Source organism: Serinus canaria, chromosome 8 (genome assembly GCF_022539315.1).
Source record: "Serinus canaria isolate serCan28SL12 chromosome 8, serCan2020, whole genome shotgun sequence".
Classification (NCBI taxonomy): domain Eukaryota; kingdom Metazoa; phylum Chordata; class Aves; order Passeriformes; family Fringillidae; genus Serinus; species Serinus canaria.
In genome coordinates, this window is record NC_066322.1 from 11,578,636 (window position 1) to 11,591,517 (window position 12,882).

At 35.5% G+C, this 12,882-nt stretch overlaps 1 protein-coding gene across 1 annotated transcript in view; it reads left to right on the forward strand.

Moving 5' to 3' along the window:
- Positions 1-1,067: 1,067 nt before the first annotated feature.
- The window catches only part of AK5 (adenylate kinase 5), an 81,362-nt gene continuing 69,547 nt past the window's right edge, over positions 1,068-12,882 (forward strand). Inside the window, exons 1-4 of the mRNA XM_009088619.4 lie at positions 1,068-1,246; positions 2,230-2,397; positions 7,811-7,980; positions 8,100-8,213. Coding sequence (XP_009086867.2) covers positions 1,078-1,246; positions 2,230-2,397; positions 7,811-7,980; positions 8,100-8,213 — 621 coding nt within the window. The 5' untranslated portion in view covers positions 1,068-1,077. The remainder of the gene's footprint in view (positions 1,247-2,229; positions 2,398-7,810; positions 7,981-8,099; positions 8,214-12,882) is intronic.

Consider the following 12,882-nt stretch of genomic DNA (forward strand, 5'->3'; position numbering starts at 1 on the left):
TAAAAAATAGGTGCATATCTTCTGCAAAAATACACTGTTAGTTGCTGTGATCAGTTAAGACCTTTAGTAAGGGCACAGATACATAGAAATTGTATCTTATTTTATAGGCACAAATGTGTGTAAATACCAATTACTGTATAAACTGTAGATAACAACTGATCTAATCCTGAATTGGTTATTTATGTTTACTATAATTACCAACTATGACCCTCAAGTTTATTCACACAAAAATTAGGAAAAGCAAAAAGAACAGAAATCATCCTGAAAGACATGCATTGTTAAAGGAAGGTTGGATGCAGCAGTCTCGTGCAGAGGTGAGATGATGACTTATGTATGTATCACTTTGTCAAGGAAATGTGTCAGAAGAGGACCTGGCAGTCTTTCTTTCACCACCACCCCCCCACCCCCCCCACCCCCCCCCTCCAATGCTCATGAGTACAATGAGTGAAGAATTAATGTTGTAGAAAGAAGATTTCTAATGGCTTGAAATTTGTAATCAATTAAATCACAAACCACCTATGAATTTTGGGGTTGTGGGGTATTTTTTCTGATACTGATCAAGGTGATATTTGAGTATTTCTTGTGATTTTAAAAAATCCTCTTTTCATTGCTTGTGTAAGTGTTGGCAAGAAAATGGATGAGATACTTGTGAGTGCAGTGGTCTTTAAGGAAAAGATACATTTTAGTGATGTCAAAGATTACAAAGGATATGTAAATTTTGGGGCTCTCTAGCTTACACATTGCTCTGTGTCCATTTGCCAGTGACAGTTCTAAGAAAAATACAGAGGGATTTTTTTGTATTTTTGTGTTTTATTTTAGTGCAAATAGACACTATAAAGACATAGCCATAAGCTTCCTTTCCTAGTAATTTTTATGACATCGGCAAACCAAAATAATTTGATTTTTTGCAGGCCTCACTTTTACGCATTGAATTGCAAGAGAGAGTCTGAATATCAAGTGATGTGGTGTTTCTGTGTGCAAAGTAAAAGACAAAGTAAAGGTGCTTGGTTTTCCGTGGCATCTATCATTATAGTCTGTATTTCTGATCTTACATTTCAGAGTCTGTTGAATGGATTAATGTGTTACAAACCCGATGACCCAATTGAATATTTGGAAAGCTGTTTGCAGAAAGTAAAAGAGCTTGGAGGGCCAGAAAAAGTGAAATGGGACACTTTTGTCAGCCCAGAAAAGAAGACCCTGCCTCCACTCAATGGAGGACAATCCCGGAGGTCTTTTTACAGGAATGGTAATGTATTAAATTTTAAAATTATTCTATTTTTTCAACTGTGTGTGGTTTTACATCCACTACTGAATTATTTTATCTATACTTCTATAGCCGATTACGCCTCATTCTGATTATCTGTAGGCAAAGGAGTCAAGAATTCTGTTTCCTTCCTTTTTGGCACTTGTTTTTCTCTTGCCGTAATGGATGCTACGCAGGAGAGGAAATTGTGAGCACTTTCCAGCCAAATGATGGATGTTTGCTGAGTAAATGTTTAACGCATCAGTGGAGGGATTTCTTGTATGCTACCAAAAACATTTGCAAAGATGGGCCAGATATGACACAGTGAACTTGGCTTGTGTTTTCAGTTGGTCCTTATGGATGACATACACACCAACTTCAGTGCAGTTACATTACGTGTTTTTCTAGTTTACATTTGAGCCGTATGCTAATTTACTAAATAAAATATAAATTATAAACTCTTAGAAAAAAGAGCATCTCATAAAATCTAAGCAGATGTCATACCAATACCTGTAATTATTTTATTTGTAATGTTAACAAAGAATAAGTAGCTTGTCTTTCAGTTGCCATAGTTATTTTTCCTTGCCATCCAACATTTCATGAAGATAATCAGCAAGAATACTGTCTCTGTCTCTGTGTACAACACATATCACTAAAAGAGTCCTGCCTAATAGTAAAGGTTATCTGCACAATATAAAGGTTTTCTTCTCAGAGGCCCCTGCTGAACTCTGGGTGCTACAGGAGATGTTCAGAGAAAACCTGATGTGCTTGAAAACATACACCAGAGAAAACTGACTCTGGATGGTTGTGATTTAATAAATTGGTTAATTAGAGGCCAAAATATTTAATATAGCAACAGCAAACACAATGTAAAATTATGAGATATTTATACTTTATGTATGATACTTATTTAAATCTGTGTACAGAACAGATTTTGAGTTTTCTTCTTATTTCCACAATTCCCAGTTTATCTTACTATTTTACAGTGATGCCTGATAACTCTAACTTCCCCTACCGACGCTACGACCGACTGCCTCCCATCCAACAGTTTTCCATAGAAAGTGACACTGACCTTTCTGAAACTGCTGAGCTAATTGAGGAGTACGATGTGTTTGACCCTGCAAGACCTCGACCAAAAATTATCCTTGTCATAGGTATGAAGGCAGTCATTTTGACAAGATTTTATCACTGCTGCTTTGCCTTTTGATTTGTACTGCAAATACATTGAATGCTTATATGAATTTAAATACATTTTTTCCATCTGCCGTAGCAAGTAGTGTAGGCCAATTAAGAGTGTGAAATTGTTAGTGCTGGACATGGCATTCCAACTGTAAGAATTCTAGGGGTCGCAGCAAGCACCTGCACTCATGTTCTGTAAACTGGATGCCTCTTAGCAGCTGGAGAGCTCATGATTTGCTTATGAGCACATCTGCCAGTTTGATTTCATCTTATCTAAACCTGGTTCATGCATCAAGGCAGCAGCACCATGTGAATCAAAGTGCTCTTCCAAAACAAGCTTGGGATTGAACTAAGACACTCAGATATACTCAAAGCTGTTCACAAAACCAGGTTATTTTAAAATATTGTGTAAGCCAGCTCAAAAAGGTGATATATATACTTAGACCCTTGTCAAATGATTGGTATGTCCAGTTGGAGTGACAATGTCACTAGTTCATTGCATTGGTAAATTAATCCTTAGGTCCATTTATTTAGCAAATGAATCCTGTTTCAGCTTCACAGAGAGTGAGCACTCAGTTCACATTAGTTGATTGTGCTCTCGCCCAAAGTTCTCTCTTGTGAGTTGTTTAGTGTTCTTTCTAAGCAGCTCATACTTTCCAGCCTCAGATAAGCATAGGTTATTAAAAATTAACTTCAGGTTAAGTGTAAATCATTATTTTTTTCTGTTCATGAATTTAAGTTCTTTGCATCAGTTTCCTTATCAGCTAGGTAGTTCTCTTTAGAAATGTTACCACCAGGCCTAATTATCTGATTCTCTGGATGGCTGAAAGAGTGACAGCACAGGTGCCCGGTGACGGAGAATTACATTTTTAGTGTGTAAAGCTTTATTCATAATAAAGAGAGATACTGCTTCCATAACAGAGAATATATGTAGTATAATAAAAAGGAACAGAAATGTCTTCTCTGTACTACAGAGGGGAAACTCTAGGAACAGCATGTCCTCTAGGCTCTGCATCCAGCAGCTCTCAGAAACAAGATATTGGAATAGATTGGAAACAGAAGACCAGGCATTTTTTTAAGTATCTGTGGTATGCCAAAGCAATTCTTAATCTTTCGTTTCAGGATTACAGATTTCAACATGCAAATCTCTCTATGTATTGCTGAAATGTGTAGATTGCAATTAGGTGGAGAAATAACATATACCTTTCTTTCATCTTAATCAATTAGCTACCCTTCCTTTTGATAAAGAATAACTGGCTCCTTTTCAATGACCACAGAAGGCTCTTAATGCATTGAAATCTATGTAGCTCAATTGCAGTAGAGTGATGAATGAAGGTTTGATTTAAGTGAGATAAAGAGAGATTGGCTTTCACCTCTGGAACTGAGTGCGGGTGCATTTGAAGTGAAATCCTTGAACACCAGCATGCAGTGAACAGACCATGGATTTTACAGAGCTTTTCTTTTCTCCCATTTATATAGGGAACGTTGTAAACATTCCACAAAGGCTATTTCAGGTTTATATTCCCACTGAGTTTCTCTGAATCTATTACAGTGTGATCTGATGGAAGCACAATACTCTATGCAGCTTAGCAGCTATTGTCCATTTTTGTACAGTATCAAGACAATTTCTCCCAAATTCAACTTTCTATTGAGAAAGCACATAAAAACACATGTTGGAAAGAGTAACTGAATAAAAGAGGAAAAAACCCCAAAACTATACTGTTCATTTCAAGAGATATTGCACACAAAAAATGTGTTGCATATTTTCAGTTTGCATATAATGCCAACAAAAAAAAAAATCACTGAAGTAATGTATTTCTGTCTAACTAGAGATAACTAATCATCCTATCTTGCTCAGGTGGTGCTGGTCCCAGTCACTGTTAGGGACAGAAATGAAGTTAAAGACCTGTCTTCTCCTTCGCATATTCAGTGAACTTTTCTTTATTAATGCATTAGCCCAAGATCTTTTTAATGCTTCCATAAAGGTTTTTACAACTTCTTTGCTTTGTGAAATCTATCATCCTTACAATGAACCAGGTAGCTCCAGGGCTGAAGAGAACTCACTTATAAAGGTGGAGGCTTTGTTCTTTTTCTGGGTTTGCAGAAGAAACCTCTGGTGAAAGATAAACTTACGAAGCTACATAGTGAGCATGACTGGATTTTAGAAAAATCAGAGGGAACCAGCCAGGAGGGCACTCATCTGAATCAAGGGAAAAATTAAGTTTGTAAGGCATTTATAACACTAGTAAATGGGATTGTGTTTAAAAATCTGCTTCCTATTATATTTTTAAAAAACAAATTTGTACTGTTAATATAGCTTGAATTTAGAGATCCTAAAATATTTATTATCTGGTGTCATTAGCACCTTAGTTGAGTATGTTTTTCAGCTGCACTTTCTTCAATATATTACTTAAAATTAAAAGAATTCACCTTCCTTTTGAGATCAAAGTGTAAGGGCTAGATCAAATAAAATGCTGTCAGCAGGCAGCTGCCTATTGATTTGTTAAATTTAGTCCACAGTCAGATTTTAAAGTAAGAAGTATTTTCAGAAATTTTATTATTAGTTTAATTAATTCTGAATTTACAACAATATATGCAAAATTGAAATAATGAACAAAATTAGATTAAAACAATTGCTTTAATAACACTTTTTGGGCACACAAATCTTTACTTGAAACCTGTTAGGAAACATAATTTTAGAAGCAACAAGCGTTCCCTAGTCTAGACATCTTATAGAAATATGTAAAATAATCATACTTTCCTTGAGTAACCTATCTCAGAATAAGTAAAAAGAACAAAAAAAAAAGGGATTTGATTTTTCTTTCTTGTGAATAGTTTGTCAGTGTGATTTATCAAAGAGTTAGGAATGGATACATAGTATTATAAATTATGATCTGCTGTGGGAAGTAATTTTGTCCTTGCACTTTTCCCTTATTTTGTTACCTGAATGTTTCCCCTCAGATTCTAAAGAGATAATACCATCTTGATATTATGTGTTTGGATTGATTTGGATTATGTGTTTGGATTGATAAAAACAAGATGTGTTGGAAGCTTACGAATATTAAACCAAACACTTTATTAGCTATCTTCTGATTGCAATTCAGATTTAAAGAACACAAGTGCTGAGCTACACTTTTTGTTTTGTTTTGTTTTTTGGTTTCTCTTTACTGGCAAAGCAAAGCTCTCCCTAACAGAAGTGTGAAGTCTATCTACTTGTTTCAAACACTTTTTTTCAGCTATTTTATACTATTACAGACTGATGTTTTACTATCAGGTATCAGTTCTGGTTTTCTGCCACCTTTTGTATCTGTGCTGGAACACGAGGACTATTTTCCTTGTTTCCAATTTTTAAATTTTCTGCACATTACCTATGTTTTGCATTTTTATTGTTGCTGGGTGCAACATAGTCTGTTTCAAACTTGTAAGATTCAGTGAAATGCATTTTTCATGGGGAAGGCTGAGCATGAAAGGGAGCAGGGGGAACTGGAGCAGAAGTGCTTTATAGCCACTTCAGTGGAGAAGATGATTCCTACTGTATCAGATGCTTGTGCACCTACAGAAGGGGAACATTCTTTATTGTAACAAAGAGGATAGATAGCTAAGCTGTTGATGAAAGAGAGTCCAAGCTGAAAAACTAAGCCCATCTAGATCACCTGGAATTACTGAAATGGAAGAATAGCTGTAAAACCTAAGTAGCTGTAGTCTGCTGAAAGAAGAGAGAAACTTATGTCTTTTTACAACAGAAACACCAAGTGAACTGAGTGAGAGAAAAAGATTTTTCAGTTGTGATCTTGCTGTCTATGATACAGTTTTTCTTTCATTTTTTTAGAAGTGTGTTTTATGAACATCTGTAGCTGTGTTGTCTAGTTGGATGTTCCAGATAAATGGAAGAAACATTATTTAAACTAATTGGATAATGATAAAACCATTTTTTTCCTCCAGGGGCATAACTAAACTGTGGGCAGGGTATGGGAACATGGTAACAACAGGCACAATTCTCTGTGCACTCTTGAAATAGCTCCTGGTCTTTGTTCCACAGGGCAGGTGCAGCATCAGCATCACAGCATTGGGGCACAGAGAGCTCCAAGTGACTGCTGGTGACACTGAAAGCTGTGTGACAGTGATACTGGGGTGCAGCTCAGAGCCTGGTTACAGAGAGTGCCCTAAGCATATGTGAATAAATACTGCAAAGATTACCCTGCAACCAGAGCTGTATTGATTATAAAAATGCTTAAAAGCTACTTATGGGAATAATACAGATAAGATAAAAACAATTACATGATTACTAACAAGAAGCTCAGTGTTTTCAGATTTACTTTCATTGCATTGCTGTATTTTTTAAATTCATAAAAATGTATATTTTTAATAAATCTTGATTCTTTTTCTGTTGAAATTAAACAGTGTTCTCACAAAGAATCCCCCAAATTATAGCTACTTAGGATTGGTACTTATTATCAAAAAACATTTGGTTTTGGTTTGCTTTGTTATACCCTTCAGTAGGATACATTTTTCTACACTTAAATATTTATATTTATGAAAACAATTTCTTAGTTTTAAATATTGGATTCCAGATTCTCTGCTCATCACATCACATGTCCTTTTAGTTCAGACATGTTCTGATTGTTTTACATGCATTCTTGCTGCTGCTGTCCAGCTCACCTTCCCTGCTATGTAATGTAGCTGTTTCCAGTGATTTTGATACCCTTTCAGCCTGGGCTGTTTATATTGAAGGGTCTCTTTATTCTTCAAGTTGTCTAGCAAGCTGAACCTAATTTCTTCTCTGTCAGATGCTTCAAGCATCAATACCAAAAGCTGGTATTGCATGGTTCAATAAAAGTCCTTATACCAAATCACTATGGAAACATCTCAGATGATTTTTTTTTTTTTTTTAATTTTAAAATAAGGAAACCTCAGAAGCTCTTGCAAACATATTTAGGAGCAGATTTTATTAGTTCCATTTCATGACTAGTTCCTTGATTTAATTGGCTTATTTAACCAAGTATGATTCTTTCTGACATGAACGCACTTCAGACTATCTGGCTCTATCTCTGGATTCATAGAGTTTAAGAAGGGAATAGTTCATTAGTCTGCTCCTATGCTGTGGATCATGAAAAGCTCCATTCCAGGAATGGCTTCAGAATGAGTTCAACCTCAAAGAGGAGTTCGTTTTATTTCGCAAGTGGATTTGTATTCTTTTTTTAAATTTCACTTTACAAACTCCTATGCTTATAATCAAGTAGATGAAACACATGGTTTGTAACAGCTCATGCCACTGCAAGATTTACTCTAATAATGCTTGGAAAATTGGTGCCAATAGCAAAGATTTCACCTGTGATTGGGTACTTCTGATGAAAGGTTAATTTATGTTTTGCTTATGATTCACACTAGGTGGCCCGGGAAGTGGTAAAGGGACACAGAGTCTGAAAATAGCAGAACGTTATGGATTTAACTACATATCAGTTGGTGAATTGTTAAGGAAGAAAATCCACAGCACAAGCAGCAATAGAAAATGGAGCTTAATTGCCAAAATCATTACTACTGGAGAACTGGCTCCTCAGGTACAGTGTTTCCTATGTTGACATACACTTTCAAGGGTTAATACATCTTGTAGTAATGTGCATCATCAAGAAGACTTCCTTTACGATATTAAATAACTAACTTATTTTCTCTGTGAAAGGAAACAACCATAACTGAGATAAAGCAGAGATTAATGCAGATCCCTGATGAAGAGGGGATAGTGATTGATGGATTTCCCAGAGATGTTGCCCAGGCAATCTCCTTTGAGGACCAAGTAAGAGATTGTTTTTATTCTTAAAATATCTTACACATCTCTACAACTGCTAAGTTTGTTGAAATAATTGGTCAGATTCTAAGAAAAAGCATTGCTCTTGAAATCTTTGCAAGTATATAATTACAGGTTGACAAAAGATTTATGTTATATTATGTCCTGTTGTCTAAAGACAGACTATTTTGTAAAAAGACAATGTGATAATACAACCAAGAATCCAAGCCTCTCATCTGGTAATGAAAGTTCTCTCAAGATGAAGAAGAAAAACACATGAAATCTAACAGTGAATATTTTCTGTACCTTAATGATTTAGAAGGTGGGAAAATATTATATTTCCATATCTATTTGTTCAACATAATCTCAATTTAGAGAAACATACTTAAAGCACTGCATGTCTTCACAGTGCTTTTAGTGTCAAGTTTATTACAGGGCATTGAAAAGATGAATTAAAAAAGGGTTAAAACTACCCATGCTTTGCAAGTTTTTGTAAATGAGAAAGTGTGCTTTTTTTAAAGAAAATAAGGTCATTGTGGTTATTTTAAAATACAATTCTGAGGTTTAGTCAGCTAAAACTGTATTCCTGAGTACTACTGACATGTTGTTTTCACGTGTGTATTTTAAACAAATCTAAAAATACTTTAATTCAGTGGAAAAACAAACAGCTGATGTCATTTTCTGATCAAGTGCTGCTAACATAACAGTTATGGTCACAAGAAGAGGTTACAGTTTCAGAGCTAAATTCTTAGAGTGCCTACATGAGAATGTTTCAGTCTTTTACAATTACTGGTCTACTGCTGTTTCTGTACTTAGAATTCTTAGTGGCATTACCAAGGCAGAAGTAACAAAACAAAGCAGCTAATGAGGCATTTCATTAGTGTGCTTTATAAGGTATTATTCTGGGCAAAATTTAGAAAACTGAATTGAGGAAATTAAAGGAAACAGACAAAATAGTTATTACAGGAAATAACAGTGCCTGCCAGCTCTATCTCCTTATAATTAACAAAAGGGAAGATTGATTATTTTAGAAGTTAAACAGCAGAAATGTAGACTTAATAATCATTTCCTTGTGTCATTTTTTTTTGTCCAGTGATAGTGTTAAGAGCATTTCTTGGTGGCATAATTTTATGCTGATGGTGTGTTTGATGAAAGAATGGGGGATATGAAACTGGAGGAAGTGACAGGAATTAAGTTATCCTAGGCTCAGATCAAGGAAAGGAAAACCAGTTAAATAACACTTGATTATAGTCACTTGATTATAGTTCCTTCATTCTCAGTCAATTGGGATTTGTAAATCAGATTCCTCAAGGCCTGATTCCACCTCAAAGATAAACCACTAAGTCTTTCAAAAAGTCCAGGTGCACTTCATATAGGGACACCTTTCTATCTTACCTGTTCTAAAAAAATACAGGAAAGAAAGAATTCCAGGCTGTCTGTTCAGACTCCCCCATTTTTATCTTTCTTTGCAATTGACCTGTAATATGAACATGTGTGAGGCCATGGAAATAAATAAAAAGCTATACATATTTCAACATTCAATCCTATATCAACATCTCCAGTGAGATAGATTCAGTGCCTTGTCTTGGATTTAGATTTTAAAGAACTAAAATATACTGGTTTCCTTAAAACTCTCTGTTTAGTAAGCCCTGATGCTACACACCTTGGTAGGAAGGTTTTGTGTTAAGGAAAAGGGACTATCAGCAGGTATGGTTCTGATCATCCTTCACAGGCTTATGGTCACCCATGGCATGTCAGGTAATTTACATGAAGCATGCAAACATTTTCCAGGCGCTCAGAGGTTCCTCAATAGGAAATGCAATTGAGTTGTGGAGAATTCAGTACTTAACTGTTGTGATAATTTGTCTAGGTCTGCAGTTAGAGATAGTAGGGGGGTTTCCACAGCTGAGAAATGTTACAGCTTTCTTTCTAGCACTGTACAGAAGAAGAGAATTGTTCTCATTAGCCAAAAGTGACAAAGTGAGAAAGAATTAGTTGAAATTTCAGCAAAGAAAGTTTTGATTAACTAGTAAGAGAATTTTAATTAGATCTCCTAAGCAATGTAACATTCTTTGAAGAAAATGGTGAAATCCCACAAAATGCAAATTGCACTCGTGCCACATTCTTACAAAGACATTCCCCATAGAACGCTGAGATCTGTTGATAAGAAGTTTTGAAAAAGAATTCTTATTGCTATCACTAGCTCTGTCATCAGCAAATACTTATTCCTACAGATGGTCCCTTTGAGACCATTATGTCTCAAATGCTTATGTACCTGAAAACAGCAGAAAAATTTATGTGACCCATAAGAATCCAAGAATATAGGTAGTAATAGCAAAAATGAATTGTGGGGGGTAGCAGAAAAGGAAAAGGACAACTGAGGTGCCTGGTTTCTCTTGAAAGCACATGTAAAATTTAACTCTGCTGTGTTTGCAGTCATCTTTAATGCAACAAATAATTTATGCTAAATTATTTCCTTCAGTCTTATGGCTCACAGAGCTGTTACTAAAACTTGACATTGGGCTTTCATAATCTCTTCATTTTGTGGAAAAATCAAATGGATACATATATGTGAGCTGTAGTTACAGTACCTGTTCTGCATTACATTCTGTTATAGAAATGCATCATGATAACAACTGCTTGTTAAACTTCCCTTGCAATTGCTCTCAGTACTACCAGCACATTTTTATCCCTTTGACTAATCCAGAAGCTGAACTTTTCTCTGGGAAAAAAATGTTATTTTTAGTAAACTAGTCAAAGCAAACCAACTTATGCTAACATTCCCATACATAGGTATAGCTAAAAGATGATGATTTCTTCCTTATTATGTTGCCAGACTCTCATGTGGACAGTAAGTTCTCAACATGTTGCTAGGCAGAATTGTATTAAAACACGTTGCATCTCAGTGACTAAAGTGCCTAAAATAAAGCAATGTTTCATTTGCAGCACACACAGTATTTCTCTTTCTGCTCAGATCTAGAAACAGAAGTAACAAACACTGCTTCCATGCAGTAATGTCAGTCTGGAATAAGTGCATTAGAAAGCACTTTACACATCAGAGGAATTTTGTATTTGAATTTAAGCTTTTCTCCCCTTCTTTTCTATTGAGTTTTTTTAGTAACACTGTTCTTGTCATCCATGTTTTTTGAGCAGCAAAGTTTTTAAGATGGCATCAGTGATGTTTTCAGAGCTTCAGCAGTGCTCAGCAGCACATTGGCCATTCTGGTCCCTTACACCAGTTCCATTTCTTAATGCTCAGCTACTCCTTGCAGCCTTCCTGCAGCCTGGAAGAACTCAGCCATGAGCACTGCAGTATTCTTTGAGTTTATCTCAGTTTTCTTTGAACTTTTTAGCCAAGTTGAAGTCCTGTATTTTTCTCTTTGAAAACTGAGTTTAATAAGTAAATTCCTCTTATTGGAAGTCTGGGATTGTTGCCAAGTCCTGACCCTCTCATTTCTTATTTCCAAAGAGCAGAGTTGATACTGCCAATACTTTTGATAGGGGTACTTTTAATAAAGTTGTGAAGTTCCAAGCAGTCGAAGTTGTAGGGAGAAAATGAAAACATGAATTTTAATGTCTTAAAACCAAGCAGGACTACCATTTTATTTATTCCTTTTAAATATGTGATATTTTTTATATATTTCTCAGTTTGAACTCCTTCTGAATAGCAGTGCACATTTAATACTGATGTATTTAGACTTTCAGTTTGAGCCTAGGCATAAAGCTATCCTAAACCACAAATTTCATAGGTATCCATGATCTCTGCTGAGTGTAAATAGCAGAAAGGTGTTTAGGTTTCAAGGACACACTTGAAAATGCCAAGGAGAAAATGCTTTATTTACCATTAACCTGTCATCTTGAAATTCAGCAAGTCACCTGCAGTCCCAGCATGCTGAAGCATTTTAAATATCTTCCTGTCCTGCAATTCTGCAATAAAATGCCTCTGACTGGTGTATTCAACTCCAATGGCTTGTGAAGAAATTGGATTTTGACTTTCTGTGTAATCTCTCACATGGTTTTTATCCTTCTTAGTATCACTAGCATTTGTGTTAACAGATAGGGATTTTTATTAGTTAGCTGCCTGACACAGGTGAAAAGCTGAATCACTTTTTCCCAAAGACAATAGAATGCCTAATTACATACTCTAGGCAATTTGCTAGAAATTTATTTTCTGGGCAGTATGAATATGGTTCAAAAGAAGCTACCAGAGACAGATTCTAACAGCAGGATTCATTATTTGACAACATGATTCATGATTTTGCATTTCTTAGCCAAGAAAAAACTATGCAAACAGTCTAATAACCCAGCAAAGATGGAACTATAAAAAGCAAATAAGTAATTACAAGGGAGAGCACACATACAGAGGACATAAACCAGCTTGCTAGTAACCTTTACCAACAAGAATAAAATGCACTGTTAAATTAATAGCAATTGTTCATGAGCTGTCAGTTTTCTCAGGAGTATCTAGTAGAACATACCAGGAATTAAGAAACAGAGCATTTTCATCTTTTGCCTAATGAGGAATAATGAGAGAGAGTGTAATCATCTAATTTCTAGCAAACAACCACACTATTCTCACTAACAAGAGGAGATGTAGAAAATATCCCCAGAGAAAAGAGAGCATCTTTCCACTTATACAGCTTAATGTCAATAACACCATCAACTTACATAGAATTAC